The 15,850-nt window shown below is 42.4% G+C and overlaps 1 protein-coding gene across 1 annotated transcript in view; it reads right to left on the bottom strand.

Annotated features, from left to right (window-relative positions):
- The window catches only part of LOC108745574 (B-cell lymphoma/leukemia 11A), a 33,479-nt gene extending 30,626 nt beyond the window's left edge, over nt 1-2,853 (bottom strand). The window contains exon 1 of the mRNA XM_018481798.1: nt 2,405-2,853. Coding sequence (XP_018337300.1) covers nt 2,405-2,441 — 37 coding nt within the window. The 5' untranslated portion in view covers nt 2,442-2,853. The remainder of the gene's footprint in view (nt 1-2,404) is intronic.
- Between the last annotated feature and the right edge of the window lie 12,997 nt (nt 2,854-15,850).

Here is a 15,850-nt window from a genome sequence, read left to right as displayed (position 1 = left end):
CCGCCGCCGCCGCCGCCGCCGTCGCCGGCGTCGCCGCCGCCGTTTCGTGGTGGCGAGGGGGTGCCTCGCAGGCGTCGCGGGGGCGGGTGTTACCTAACGGGGGGGTAGCAGTCGCGGGGGTGGAAAAGTCTGTGAAAAACGCGCGCATGACAATGCCGCCCTTTCTGGCCCACCCCGCGCCTTCTACCATTACCTTCTCCTCCTCCCCTTCCTCCTCCTCCTCCTCCTCCTCCTTCACCTCTACCTCCTGCTCCTCTCCGACTCCTTCTCCACCACCTTCGTCGCCTCCACTCTCCTCGCCTGGTGGGGGCTGTCGCGAACTAATTAAAAATTCAGCCGACGACGAGTTACCCGAAGACGTTGGCCTTCCATCCCTCTTTTCCCTCTTTCGCTCTCGTTCGACCTCTTCTTCTCCCTCTAGTTCATTCACTCACACACACACTTTCTCTTTCTCCCTGTACCTCATCCCTCCCTCCCCAACCCCCCCTCCTCTCTCTCTCTCTCTTTCTCTCTCTCCCTCTCCCTTCTTCTCTCTTGTACTTAACTTTCTCGCGCTTTTCGTAGCTTTTTTACCTTCCCTCCGTCGTCAGCCACGCGACCGCCGCGATCCTTTTCACTTTTTTTTTTTTTTTTTCGTTGCACCACACCACGAGGAAACGGCCGCGCGCTTACCTCATCGACAGGTTGCCTTCTTCATCGAGGCTCGGGTGCTTTTTCCGAGAAGACGGAGTTAATTACCGGATCACGACTCGGGATACCGACTCTCGATGCGGAAGACTTGTATTATGACCGCCGCATTCGATTCTTCTCCCCAGAAAGCATTGCTTGCCAAGAGAAATGAATCGCAAGAGGATCTGATTTTGAAGTTTGCCGTTTGCCATATCGCTTTACTTTTATTATACTACGACACAGCCACCGACGACGCGTAACGTCAGTGAATCGAGACGGATCGTAAAATGATTATGATCGAAGTAGAGCGTGCTGGACTTGCGTGACTCTGATTGAAAACGATTTACGACGATTCGATCACGGATCGCCGTGGAAGGATTTGTCGCCGATGAGCACCGAGTTTCTCGTTACAAATGGCACGGATTTGTCGGCGGCGATTAACAACTAGCGGAGAGATTACTTTTGATTTGCTCTTGGAGAAAACTTGAAACGAGTTACGTCGACATAATCGAGTGGATCCGCAAGTAATTCCGCTCTTGATTAACGATACTGTCTTAATGTATATCGATACGAAGAATTAATATTAAAAAATTTCTGAGATGAGTGCAGAATATCGTAATGAAAAATAGGAAATATTTAGCGATTCGAACGAAAAGGGACTTATTTTACTATTTCTAGCCTATTTTCTAACTAGTATTAAAAATTTGGTTCATACGCAATATAATGCAAAACAGAAGTCTGAAACAGAATGAAAGGTACTAATTTATGAAAAATATATTTGTTTATTGAACTTCTGCTGAAAGAAAATCTTTTCGAACAGGACAACAATATTTGTGTTTTGGACATTCGTATGATCAGTTGAAATTTGAAGGGTCATTCTTGTGATTTTCTAGGAGCTTATTGTTTTCTTTTTTGTTAGTACAGCTATATTAATTTCTTTTATTTTCTTCCTTTGATTCTTAATCTCTTGCAAGTTTTGATTTATTTTATCAAGACATGTAAATATACATTTATCAAATTATAGATAAAATTAATTGACGCTGTGATGAAATTAATCTGGCTATTTATTTTTTTAAACGTTTTTTAAACGTTTATCGATCCTAGTTATCGAAAAACATCCAAAATTAGAAGTATTGCTTTAAAACAATGAATCGAAAAGTAGTAACAGGAGTTACATCATTTTTAACCTAATCACGTCATAATACTTTGGTCAGGATACATTATCAAATCTAATCTAATCTAATATTTTACAGTACCGCAAGTATTGTACAAATAAATAATAAAGTACGTATCATAGAATATATCATAGAATCAACATATAGTATCAGGTTTTTAGTAACGATTTTAATAACTTCATCATTTCTTTGCTTCAACCGCGTGGTTCACAATAAATACGCTCGTAAACGTATACACACGATTTTGAGCGCATTGTCTTCGCAAACGGGACAAATATCATGCACTTAGCGTGTGCCCAATCGCGTGTTTTCGCACCGTCGCGGCGTGACCATTTCGCCACGAATATTTGGCTTTCGTGTCAATTCAATCCGACGCGTGATTGGTCACGCCGAGTGACCAATGGTACCGAACGCGTTACCCATTCCTTTAGCATTCTTGCCAGAGATTACAGCGGCACGCGTAAGTGTAAACACGAAAGAAAGAGCTCGCGTTAACGGACAACTCTCGCGGCAAGCGTGACATTTCGTCGGAAATGGAATTTTTGGTTGTCGCCACTCACCTTGCGCGATCCTGACCGCGGGCATTTTGATCCTCATGGTGGCGTTCGCGATCTTCGACTCTCGTCGCGTAACACTGTCTCTTAAAGAACGAGCCTCAGCTCCGGGGGGTCCAGGACGGAAAAAGGGGTTGCAGTTGCGGTTGCCGTTGTCCAAGTCGGGACCGAGGGAGCCAGTTGTTACCTTCCGATCTCCCGAATCACATCCGCGGAGACGAGATGAGAAAGGAGGAAGCGACAAGCGCACGTCGGTGACAGAACAACAGGACAATGGGCCCGATCCCGATTTCGGCCGTCGTCACGCTTCCGCCCTCCTCCCTCTCACCTCCACCGCGTGTTTTCGCCCTCCGCGAGAGGGTCCATCCGATTTTTCCCGGGGTATACCGAAACACTGTTCTCCTCCCTGTCCTCTCTTTCCTTCCTAGGGGGACAGTTCTTTTTATCGCGCTCTCTCACGCGCTCTGTTATATCCGATACGATTTCGCACACCTGATCACCGTAACCTGGACACTTCTTCGTCAACTAATATCGGTCCTCATGTTCCTCATTGGCCGCATCTCTCTCCGACCGTATCGCGTTCACTACCGCGATAAATACACGCGACATATATGACACCGTGACTCCGCGAACGATAGTATCGATATACCGGGCTGACCGAGTGACTAACTGACCGGAACGATCAGCGCGCACAGGTGCGGGATGACGACGTTTACGTGCTCGGCCGGCGGGAACGCGGCGGCGGCACCTTTGCGACTGACAGTAGTTCTGTACGTTCTTGACTCGTCACTGACCAATTTCCTTGCTGGCACCTGACGAAACTGATGTTACGCCGACACGCGGCACGACCGCACGCAGGCAGTACCGAACGCGACGTTCGTCGCCGTGATCAACAGAGTTCACAGCCGTTTCTCCTCGCTCGAACGAATTTATCCGGAATCGCTTCTCGTCGACTGTCCGCTCACTACCGTCTCACCTTCATACTTAGCTGACGCGGTACGTGTCGAAGTGAATAGAAGACCAAAAAAAAAAGAAGGAAAATATAAACAAATCCGAAAGCGTCGCGTCGCGAGTGTCCCGCAGAGTCCCGCGACGTGATGTTTTGCACGAGTTCGATGAACCGAAGTTTCCCAGACGGTCGTCGTCCGGTGGTATCCTCGAATCCTTTGACGTCCCTCTCTCTCTCTCTCTCTCTCTGTCTATCTCTCTCCTCTTATAGCTAGCTTCGTTTTGTTTCTCGTTTTGATTTTGAAATTGCCGGCAATCGACGTGGTGCACCCGCGGTCCCTGGACCACGCGCGATCACGTCGACGTCGACGCGCGACGATACCGCGTCCTCGTTGACGTACGACCTCGGCGAGCTGGCGATGCGGCTGTCTGATGCAGCGGCCTGGTGGCGACGGCGCGGGTGCTGGATGCCTGATGCCGGCGTGGACCAGAGCGACGACGGTCCAGCATGGGTCGTATCGCCGAGTGGACTGTGCCGGACTGTGCGCGCCTCTAGTCGTGTGCCGTACGAGACCTGGTGTGTGTCGGGCACTGCGCTCGCTTCGGACGCGCTCGGTTCGTCTCGGCGCCGAGGCCGGACACCCCACGCGCTCTCGGGGTAGTTTTCACCCCCCGTGGTGGGGGTAACGCGTTTCCTCTCTCTCTCTCTCTCTCTCTCTCTCTCTCCCTCCCTCCTTCCCCCGTCTCTCGCTCTCTCTCCCCCCTCCTTACATCGCGCTCCCTTTCTGCACCTCTCCCCGATTCTTCTCCTTCGCTTTCGCTCTCTCTCCCTTCCATGGCACTCGCGAGCAACTTCGTTGTAGCCACGCGTACACCTACAGATCTATATACACACACACGCACACACACACCCGCGCGCTCGTCTCTCTCTCCTTGTTCGTCGCCTGGAAGCCGGATCCGCTCCTCTCTTTTTCCGTTCTTCTCTCGCTCACCGATACCGGCGTCGGTGCTCGCCGTCCTTGTCGCGCGGGAGATAACCGCGAAGAGGGAGATCACGTCTTCTCTCGCGAGTATCTCTAACGCGACGGGTGGTAGGGGAAAGGCGCGCTTTTTTCCAAAACGCAACCCTTCCCTCGCGCGTCGTGGCGCGAACGCGGCGGATACGATTTTTCTGGCACGTTCCAACGGACGCGAGGGACGGAACCGTTGGTTGGTCTGTATACGGTGCGAAAAAATCTACCACGTTATGCGTATAGATAGCTCGAGAAACAAGTGTAAAATTCTGTGTTAGGCTGGTATTTTTTTAATCAAATTTTTTATTTTGTATTTGTTTAATCTGCTTTCGATAGGACTGTAATATTTGACAATTTACTTAACTCTTGCAATTATTTTCAATGTTTAATAATTATAAATTACGTTGCGATTTAAATTTTTAAACTGCATAAATTTGACAAATTCATTATTCATATTTGTATTACAAATATCTCCTTATCAATTATTCTATATATATATTCATGAATAAAAATGAAATAATTAAGTAAAATACTTTATAAATAACGACGACTTTGATGAATACAATTGAAATGAAAAAAATTGTTTGAAAATAAAAACCCAAGTTGTCATCGCGATTGATGTTGACCAGGCATTTAAGTTCCTGCAGTAATATCCAAACGTATTAACGTTGCTTGGAACGATACCAAGTTTTCGTTGCTGATCGTTGCCGCACTCGTTACACCCGCAATGAGTTTCTGTAGCAGAATTTGGCGCGCGTGACAAATTGCTTCGAGTTACTTTTACTAACTACAAAAGACTTTTTCGAAGTTGCAAGTCCAACTGAATCTTATCAAAGCACGAAAGACAAAATTTATTTCAATATTATTGATTTAAAAACTTAATTATACTGTCGCAATACATAGCACAATTGGTGTAATATGTATAAGATATTACACCAATTAATCTTTCGATTCGATTAACCTTTTTTTTTTTAATATATACTTTCTATATTTGTGACATAACAAATAAAAAAACCTGAACGAGAAAAATCCAGATAAATATATAATATGATGTAATAACGATAATTTAGATGTTTGCTAGTTTGCGACATTAATTTAGTTCTCGCATTATTATCACTTCATTATCAAATTCATGTATTGAATGAAAAGAGGAAAAAGATATCCTGCATTAGCGAACGCGATGGTGCTAAATGCATGAGTCGCAGCCAGATTTGCGAACCGATCGTACCAGCGGTGCGATGCTCATCGTCCCTCGAACTCGCCGTAAACACACGGCGTCGAATCACAGAGAAAGCGGAGAGGAGCGCACAGAAGTACCTGCTCTCTCACATTAATTATTCCGCGACTAAAACCCCTCATTCCACTCTCTTGTGGGATCGATATCCGCGACACGGATCTTTCTACGTCGGGATTACTCGCTGGAGGATCTCGATCCTGCGACCAAGCGAACGGGATAAGATGCGAAACTGCGGTGAGAGAGGGAGAGAGAGAGAGAGAGAGAGAGAGAGAGAGAGAGAGATGAGGTAGAATGAAAAGGGACGCGAATGTGGCGAAGAACCTTGCATTATCCTGGATATGAGACGTTCATCCGTCTACAAAGAGACACCGCGGTCGCGATAGGAAGTTCGAAGTTTCAAAGGAAGTATGTACAGCGTACGCCATACGTACGCGCATTCGTGTATCCCACGTATTACGTATACGCGACGTCGTGTCTCTGTCATCTCCGGACCACGCAATAGGATGCGCCCTTTAATTTTCCACCGGGTGAGGAGGGCGATCTCTTTTCTACTTTCCTCGAGTCGAGTGGGGAAGAGGAGAGACGGAGGGGGGAGAGAGATGGGCGCCGAAAATGCTTCCCAGGCCTCAGATGCAGCCTGTCCTCGGCCTGTTTCTCGGTGGAGGCGTCTCTAAAGTGACTTTTAACAATCTCCAAAAAATTATCTAGTGCTCTAAGCGTTTCGGGCCTCTGGACAGTGTTTCGTGGGCCCGTACGTATCTCGGCCAGCCCATCTGAGAAATAATTCGGAAAGACGAGAATTTAATTTATTTCTTGATTAACCTTGTGAATTCTGTATTTCACGCCAAACTTAATCGTTTACCGTACTGAAAAAAAATATCTTAATTTCGAAGAAACATCTTTTCACTCGTATTTAAAAACAAATTTTTTTTTTCGATCTCTCTCTCTCTCTCTCTCTCTCTCTCTCTCTCTCTTAATGAAAATTTCTTTGAAAGTACAATATCTTATTTACAAAGAAATTTTCATTGATCCAAAGAAATAATTTTTTTATACGAGCAAAGAGATATTTCTTTAAGAAATTAAGATTTTTTTTTTCAGTGATAATAAATATAACAAAAAGGTATATTAAAATTTTTCTAAAAAAAAAGGAAGAACGGGAAAACGAGAAAAGATACAAAAATAGATACCGCGATAGCTTAATTCTTCGAAAGTCTGACTGCAGAAGAAATTTACGCTTTAGTTTTATATGAATAATTTGATGAAGTATTTTTACAATCCTTTTTTAAACGAAAGGAGGTCAGAGATTCCTCCGAACTGAGAATAAATTTTTCTTTTCACCTAGCAACGTGGTCAATGCGACGGTATCGTGATCGCACCTGAATCGAGCTGATCTCGGCGTTCAGGAGAACTAGTTATTACTATTGCGATTGCCGAACGTACATGTAGCGCAAAAAAAGGAACCTACGCGATTTCACAATAAAGAGTAATGAATGCACGGCGCGCGGATCCGAACAGCGTAAGTTTAAACTCGGCGAAGTGTTTCAAAGATTAATCCGCGTTCTTTACGATGCTTGCATAAACGTTGCGGATTAGCGCTTATTTGAATCTATTATCTTTTCTCCTTCCGTTGAGATCTCTCCATCGATGACTTTGCAACGAATGGTTTTTAGAAGCGATTCGTTATGCTCAATCAAGAGAATTCATTCGAATATGTTAGATTCACGGAGTGCATTTTGAGACTGATACTTGATGAGCTATCGTAAGAACATGCTGTAATTTATTTGATGTATTAAATGAACTCGAGCTGTGTAAGTACGGAGAGCGGTAGAGAGTGTCTCCTTCGATTAAATTACCTGCACCAGATGAATTAACGAATCCAGATCGCGCGAGGAAAGTTTCCGACGTGCAATTTAGCGACGTGCCTTTCGCGGGTACCGCGTCAGAAGGACCGCGCGCATTTATACGATGCGCTCGCGAATTTATATGCGCCGCATCGAGTTTGTATATCTTATTTACGGCAGCGCTAGATAGATAGTATCGCCTGTTCGGAATGCATAAGTTATCAAGCGGTTTATTACGGGCACACACGTTAGGATACTCTTTGACTCGTCCTACACTGATACAAGACAAGGAGGACGAGAAGGGGGGGAGGGAGGGAGAGAGAGAGAGAGAGAGAGAGAGAGAGAGAGAGAGAGAGAAGTAGCGCATTCCAAGTGCACCTCGCACGTATCTCTAGAAAAGGCAGCGATCCGTTGACCCGTGTGAAACTCCCACATTCATTACCGCCAGGCCACTGTATTCCGGACGACCGCAAGTTCATAGAATTTTTCCGTACTCTATACTTCTTGACTCATGCGTGTTTCTGCGATTCTTCTTTAGCGATTCTTCTTATATACGTAGAAAGCGCGATTCCCCAACAAGACGCCTCCAACGAAATAGACGAATAGAAAAAGGATTGACAAAAGCTTAGGAAATTTCCGGTAGATTATGAATGCCCGAAGTTTCTCCGACTTTAGGAATAATTCTAAAATATTCAACTTTCTCCCGTGTTCCTTTCGATTTTTGTTTATTATGATATTTTAAGTTTGTAATAAAAAAATATGGCTACAAGTAGAAATATTCTACAGAATTTGTTACGTTTAAATTTGATAACTACAACATTGCTAGAAAATTCTATTAATTAACATTAATCAGATAATTTGTATATTAAATAACATTTAAATAATGTATAATCAAGTTATTCTGGGAAGAGAGTTCTTTTCAAAGAGAATTCTTCAATTAATTATCTCAAACAAACAACCAAAAAATCAATCTTTTTTAATTTCAAAGAATAAGAATTTATCACATTAGACATTTCTGTTCCATACATTTATGATTCTATTTAATATTTATTATCTTTTTTCAAAAGAATCACTCGCACTCGAGCTATTATGTTTTCCGGAGTATTCTGAATCGGTTTTGTCGTATGACGACACATGCCCCCGTACATTGGAGCGTTCATCTAGTTAAGTCAAACAATACCAACAGACCGCGATAATGTACTTGTCACGCGCCCGTCGAAGTGTGTCGCCGATACGACCACCGGGTGATCTGTGATAGCACAATGGCATACAGTTGCGAGATGTTGCGTCTTCTCAGCTCAGTTTCTTTGCCGCAGTACAACAAACACTGTTCCAGTTTCCTTCTTAATCGTTTAGACGATAAATATTTCCCGATAGAAAAAAAAAAAAGAAAAAAAAAAGTACGAAAGTACTTTTATATTTAACAACTTTTCATCGATTCCTTTTTTTCGTTGGAATTATCCTCCGACACTTTCAGCCACTTCCGACTGCAATAATCATCATCCAAGCCGCATTGCCGACAGACGCGACTGAACGCGTCTAGAAACGAATTCGGCGCGAGTCAAGGGACCCTCCGTGTCGCAGGACGTTAATTTCGGACACCCGTTACAGGGAGACGAGCCGTCCAAAGGGTGAAAAAACCGTGACTGCGTGGACCGTCTTGGTGACGATGCCCGCGCGTTATCCTCCTCTCCTCCCCCTTCTCAGCTCTCCCCTACCCGTGATCCCTGCCCTAACAACGCATCCTGTTCGGGGTTTTAAAGATTATTTTTACTTCGGGACAAAAAAGATCTGTCTGGCGACTCGGCGACGTGCACATGTGCCTCGCACCAACGACGACGACGACCACGACGACGACCACGACGGCGACGACGACGACGACGACGACAACGACGACGACGACCAAGACGGCGACGAGGAGGAGGTCCAACGGTTTCGGCCGCGTTCCCGTTGCCCGCGTCCAGCTCTTCGTGGGAGTTTATCGTTCCCTCTCCGTCTTCCCCCCTCGACTCGCTCCTTGACTTCCCTTGATGCCATCACGGAAAGAGGGACAAGAAGGTCCGGAGATAAAAGCAAAGCGATCCCTAAAGCGACTGCGCGCCGGCGCTGGTAATCGTATTGGTGACCAGAGATGGTCAAGGAGTCACCCGAAACCATATAATATGAAATAGATACCCTCCGAATTGTTTTTGCAAATTTTTATTATATTTTACGGGATCTAGATAACAATTATATTATATAATACTTTTATAAACGACATAAATCGTTCTGATGCTTCACTGAAATAAATACCTTGTATTATTGTAAAACACTTAACACTGTCTTTCCTCGGCGTATTTTGTTTAGTCGAATTTGTATGATATTTAATTTAATTTTATTTTGATGCAATTTAGAACACGAAGACAGCAGTTATAAAGTATATAGCAATTTTGTTTATCATACAACGCGTACGTTGAAATACATCAATCATAACGCAATGTTTTAATCGTATGTCTAATAGTATATCCAATCAGGATTGCTACAGATCTGCAAAATCGGGAAAAGTCAGGGGAAAGTATAAAAAGGTCTGGAATTTTAAAATTTGCTCACAATTTCTTTAAACCGCATCTATTCCAAGTAGTTGTTATAATTTTTTCAATATTATATCTGACGTTTATAGTCAAATACGTTCAAAATTTGCGTACTTTAGATAGTTTTAAAATAATTAAAATTCATATTTTGTATTTCAGTATTTGATTCTTCTTTTTCGTCTGCATTCTTTTTTTCAAAACTAATTAATTTTTTGCTGGCCTGAATTTGCACGCAAAATTTTACTATGCTACTAAGCTTTTTCTGCGTTGTTTTTAATAATATAGACTAGCTTTTTCCTACAATCCTTGAGTCTAAATGTTAAAATTTACATACTTTATACCAACAAATATATAAAATGAGGCTCGAAAGAAGAGACTGATAGAAGAATCTATCAGTGAAAAATGTAAAAAAGCCCATCAGAGCCTATATCAGCTATTCAGATGCACGGAAAATTCTTTATTTTCGTGTGAATGTAACAAACCGAATTAAAATATACGTTTCGACCATTCAATTCGGGTCCTTATCGATATAAAATATAAATCGAAATTACATAAATAACGGAAATTCCAAGTTGATGGTTCCCGATAATTTAGTTCGTTCTTCTTTATACAAATGCCAAATTAGCTATGTAACGAATAGCCCAATGATTATCAAAAAATATTAACTCATACCAATAATAATATAAAACTTACATACTCGTAAAGTAAAACCGAAGTCATAAACATCGCGTCACATATTTTATATTAGTCATGGAAAAATTTTCATTTTCACCTGGAAAAGTGAGGGAATTTCAAAATTCATTTTCTGTGGCAACTTCCTGGACTCTTCTCTGTTTCTCCGATGACCAGAATTTACTCCCAAAGAAGCGCAATTGACCACGCGAACGCACGATCTATTCGTGGCTACGCCATTGCGGCATGTGTTGTACTCTCAAGAAGAGACAGTTACCAAATATAACCGGAGGACGGACCCCTTGCCAAGGGTGTTTAGAAGTTTTGGACCTTCCTTGTCGCAAGGGTTGGCCCTCGTGCGCACACGCGCACGCGGGAAACGGCGCGGCCCATTTTTCCCGGAAAGTCCCCATCGGCACGTACACGCACGTGAAATCGGCCACCCTGCGCGCCTTATCGTTTTTCTCCTCCCGGCCGCGGGATATTTCTGGAAGAGCCCTCGTAACCGGATATGCCTCGGATGGTCGCCAAGCAAATTTTTGACAATCGTCAACGGCGCCGCGCTGCGCCACCGAAACTCGCGCGAACTTTTTGGAGGGTCATCGAACCAATCGCTAATCTCGATACATTTCTACCGAGAGCATTCTGCATTGCTCTACACAGCATACAGTTGATTTTATAACTAAATTATTAGTAATTAAATTATAACTAAATTATTAGTAATATTCAAAGTAAGAAGATTAAAAATGTGAACATACATATATATGCTAAACTCATTGCTTTATTTAGAAGTTTTGTCTTTAACAGCATCGAAATATTTTAATCATGAAAATATACATATGTTATAATTTTTTAAAGATGACAAATTGGAAAAATCGACATGTCGAAAAACTAAGAAAACTATTATATGCGTGGGCGCGTATTTATTTCCTTGAATTTTTTTTTTTTTTGTAAGAGATTGCCTGCATGGTGAAAAGCTTCGGGATCGATACGTATCGGTATGTGCGCATCGACGATGCCTGTCCGATCATCGTGGATGATTAACGTCGCGCAGAATTTCGCATTCTCATGGGTTACCTTTCCGCGCCCAAGGACAGGGCGGTCGCCATCGATGATTTAACGGTGCACTAAATCAGGACAGCGGAAAACAACGGAACCAAAGAAAAGGAGTGAGAGAAAAAGATAGGAAGAGGAAGAAAGAAAGATTACGCAAGAAAAAGAATCTATTTATTATTTTAGACGGAACAGTGTCAGAACATAAACAGCTATAAATAGAATTATACATAAAAAAGTAATAAAAAAAACAAATGTATATGTGTTACATGATATATAATTATATATACATAACGTGAATGAAGAAATGAAATTATTCTAATTTGATAGATTTTCTCTAAAATTTTTGTAGGGTATGAAATTATCTACTTTTGCAGATTATATTTAGGAGAGAGGTATTGTCGATAAATCTAAATCTTCATCTCTAATATACAGATTTCTTGATATGAATTTTGATTCATATTACCAGTTGGTATTATATGTATGCTTTGTTTTTACGTTATAATCATCTGCAAGAATTATAATTATCTGTAAGATCGCTGAACTCAGATCTTCGAATTTTAATTTAACTTCCAACGTAATCTAATTTCCGTCGCTAGAGATAGCGAAGTGGGTCACGCTAGATTCTGCGCTAGTGAACCTAGTCCATTTTGTTCACAATTAATAACATACATACAATTTCTGTCTGCCAATATGGTCTAAAAGAGCGAGTAAAAAATCCATCTGAAACAAACTATTTTATTTTATTTTCGATTTATTACGCAGACCAAAATATAACATATATTATATCTGTTGTCATCAGTCGAAAAAAATGAAACATTTTCTTATTTAAGATGGTTTTCTTTTATTATTATACATATGTTGGATATAAATAATAGCATTATTCAAAGTTTTTATCTGTATTTGCATAATACCGTTATTTATAATACATTACGAGAAAATAAAACCTCTCAAGTGAGAAAATGTTTAATTGTTTTCAATTGAAGGCACATATGTTTTATTCATTATTTTGCATATTTTACAATATGCATTTCTTAATTTTATCGAGTTCGGCACTGCTTAGAATTAGAAATTCCTCTCTAATTGTTATAATAATCACAATTCTCGCAATGTGAAATCACACACATACAGTAATAATTAAAATACTTCCGGTTACTCTCCCGGCGCATCTCTTATCGGCGCACCTGGCGCACGACGTCGATCTTCGATCGATGTTGGTCCATGGACTCCTGTTTTTTCCCATGTCCATTTTTGCATAAAAAAATTCTCACCGCGCCGGCTTTCGCACGGCCCACCGCGGCGCACCGGAAAAAAGCATCCTGCGCTCCTCCCGAGGGTAACGCACCGTCTAGGTGCATTCCTCTTCTATCGTGATACACAGTATGTACGTACACGGCGCGAACGGGCATCGTGGGGTGGTGGGAGCCATCAGGAGGGTGCTCGAGTATTTTTTTTCTTTTCTTTCTTCTAGGGGCCAATGAAGACTGCGGAGGAAGAGGGGAGGGGGGGGAGGGTCAGGGCGCCGGAACTGTACACGGCGGAAACACCTTGTGGACGGAGAGAAAAACGGCAGGAACAAGAGGAGGGGGATGTACTGGATAAAAAGAGAAAGAAAGAGAGAGAGAAAGGGAGGGAGGAAACGACCCTTACGGTACCCTGAATGGCACAGATTCTTCTCAGCGGCGGAAGGTGCAAAAAACGATTTTCGGGAGGGGAGTAAAAAAACTAAAATACTGCTAGGTTGTTAGCTCGAGTCCACATACCCGCACGGTGGATCGACGAAGAGTCGATGGCCGCGGGCTCGCCGCTGAAAAATTTCGGGAAAGCGCCTCCCGTTCGTGAGAACGGACCGCAGTTGGCGTGGCACTAACTTAAACAAAAAAATCTCTATTTCGGGATAACGGCACCGTCAAAAGAAAAAGATGTGTTTCACATGATACCCGAATTGCTTTCACAAAACAGACTCGATTGACTGTAAAAATCGATATCTCGAAGGTGGTAATAATAGAAAATATTTGACTGATAATTATTTGAGTAAATATAAGTAAAGTTACGATTTATTAATATACATTTTCTTAATATATTTTGCTTTAATCACATTCTTTTTTTTTTTTTTTTTAAAAAAGACATCATATAATCCACGATGGTATAAAGTAAATGAAACATACGTATCGTTATTGAAAGCTTCTCATGACTAGTTCATATATTGGTTCAGTTTTTAACTGCATTTAAGTCACATTATAAAAGACTCTTTTTATAAAATATTATTTAAGTATTTCGCTCACTCCTCTTATGGATCACTTTTAACGGCAGGCTGCATCAGCAGCGTCGTCGAACCGATTCTCGTAGATGTGAATCTTGTTCTTCAGACATAGACAGCTACTAGCTAAGATCTTAAACTGGGCCTTAAGCCATTACCCCCGAATGATGGGCTCCCTCGATCTCCTCTCTATTCTCCATCCGTCTTCCTTCCTCTCGAGTGTATCCTTCGCTCCGCCGTGGATCATCGCCTGCCGTGAATCTCACCGTGCGCATCCTTCTTCCTCTTTTCTGACCTAACCCCTCCTCATAGATCCTGCATCTTGGCCGCCCCTTCCGTAGCAGCAGATGGCCGGCCAAGGGGTAAGAAAAAAATCCTAGGGCCCCGAAAAAGGAGGAGGTATATAAAAAGCGATCCGAGAGAAAAAAAAAGTGGGAGGGGTGGGGCGCCGGGGGCGACACATGAACCACGTGTGTTCTTAAAAATTTTCCCGAGCGAGGACCCTGTCCTTCTTCGTCGTCCAATATGGCCGATCGTCCCCTTTGATCGTATTTCGACCATTCATCGAGATCGATTATACGATCGAGCTTCCATTCTTCGTTGCTTCGGAAGCTCGATCGATATCCAGATCTCCCATTAGCGTCTCTCCGGTGACGTGCCGCGTCAATTTCCGAAAAATTGACTCCACGCAGCTGGAAGTGATCTCTACACCTCTCATTTTCTTTTTCATTCGTAACTCGGTGAATCGTTCTCGTAGGATTCTGCAGTGCATAATTTACATAATTTTAGGAGGTACAATTTGCATGATTTTTCATGATATGTGTACGAGCTAAAAAAGCTATTGGTATTAATGTACAATTAATGTACAATTGGGACGCACTTGTTTCAAGTGGAAAATACATTTTTTTCTAGTATTTTATACGTGCGAGGCAAAGATACGTTTTTATTAACCGAAAGTATGTTCAACAATCTAGTGTTTAATCTTGTCGTTTAACTGACATAAATGTACGCGTCAGAAGTAAAGTTTAGGAAAATTTTATGCTATGGTTATACAATAAGATGATAAGTTCTCATCTGGTATCTCCTGCGGGAATCTCTTCGCTTTACTAACGGTAAAAGAAATCTTGCGCGCTATCCCAGATTTCGGATGACTCGAGATAGATTCCAGGTAGAAAAATCGAAATTCGTGAAAAAAAAAAAGAGTGAACAGAGGAAAGTGGAAGAGAATCGAACAAGATGGGCGGATAGAGCGATAGCTCGTCGCTTCTGGACGCAGGCCAGCTGACCAACCGTGGGAAGACGTGATTTGGCTGGCCTCTTTTTTAAAAGGATTCGAGAAAATTACTTTTAAATTGGCGAGCCACCGGAATCCCTAGATGCATCTGAACAGGTAGATCGGTCAGTCCCGCCGAGCGTTTCCAGAAAGCCTTTCGAAAAGGTTCTTTTGACTTTGCTAGCTACTAAATCATTCTTATCTAACTAGTAGACATTAAAATTTAATGTTAAATACTTAAGTACTTTTTTCCGTTCATAACCGCATTTCATTATTTACACATTTCGTAGAATGTTTTATGCAACATTACTGTTGCTATGTAAAGAAATTTTGAATATGTTTACGATAAAAAGTATAAACCTAATTTAACCAGAAAAAATTTGGAAAGTGTTGAGAGATCTGCAAGTGGCGAGTGATTATACGACTTTACGATCGTGCACTTTTCGTGCGCCGTCTGTTACTCGTATTTTTTCCTCGTTTTTGTTTTGTCACAATCAAGCGCCAGTCATCAGGATGGATATCGGACACCTCCTTGAAGAAGGGATTTTACGGTATTTGTAAAACACTTGAGAAGAGCAGAAAGTT

Source organism: Trachymyrmex septentrionalis, unplaced genomic scaffold (genome assembly GCF_001594115.1).
Source record: "Trachymyrmex septentrionalis isolate Tsep2-gDNA-1 unplaced genomic scaffold, Tsep1.0 scaffold14, whole genome shotgun sequence".
Taxonomy (NCBI): domain Eukaryota; kingdom Metazoa; phylum Arthropoda; class Insecta; order Hymenoptera; family Formicidae; genus Trachymyrmex; species Trachymyrmex septentrionalis.
This window is presented reverse-complemented; position numbering and strand designations above follow the sequence as displayed.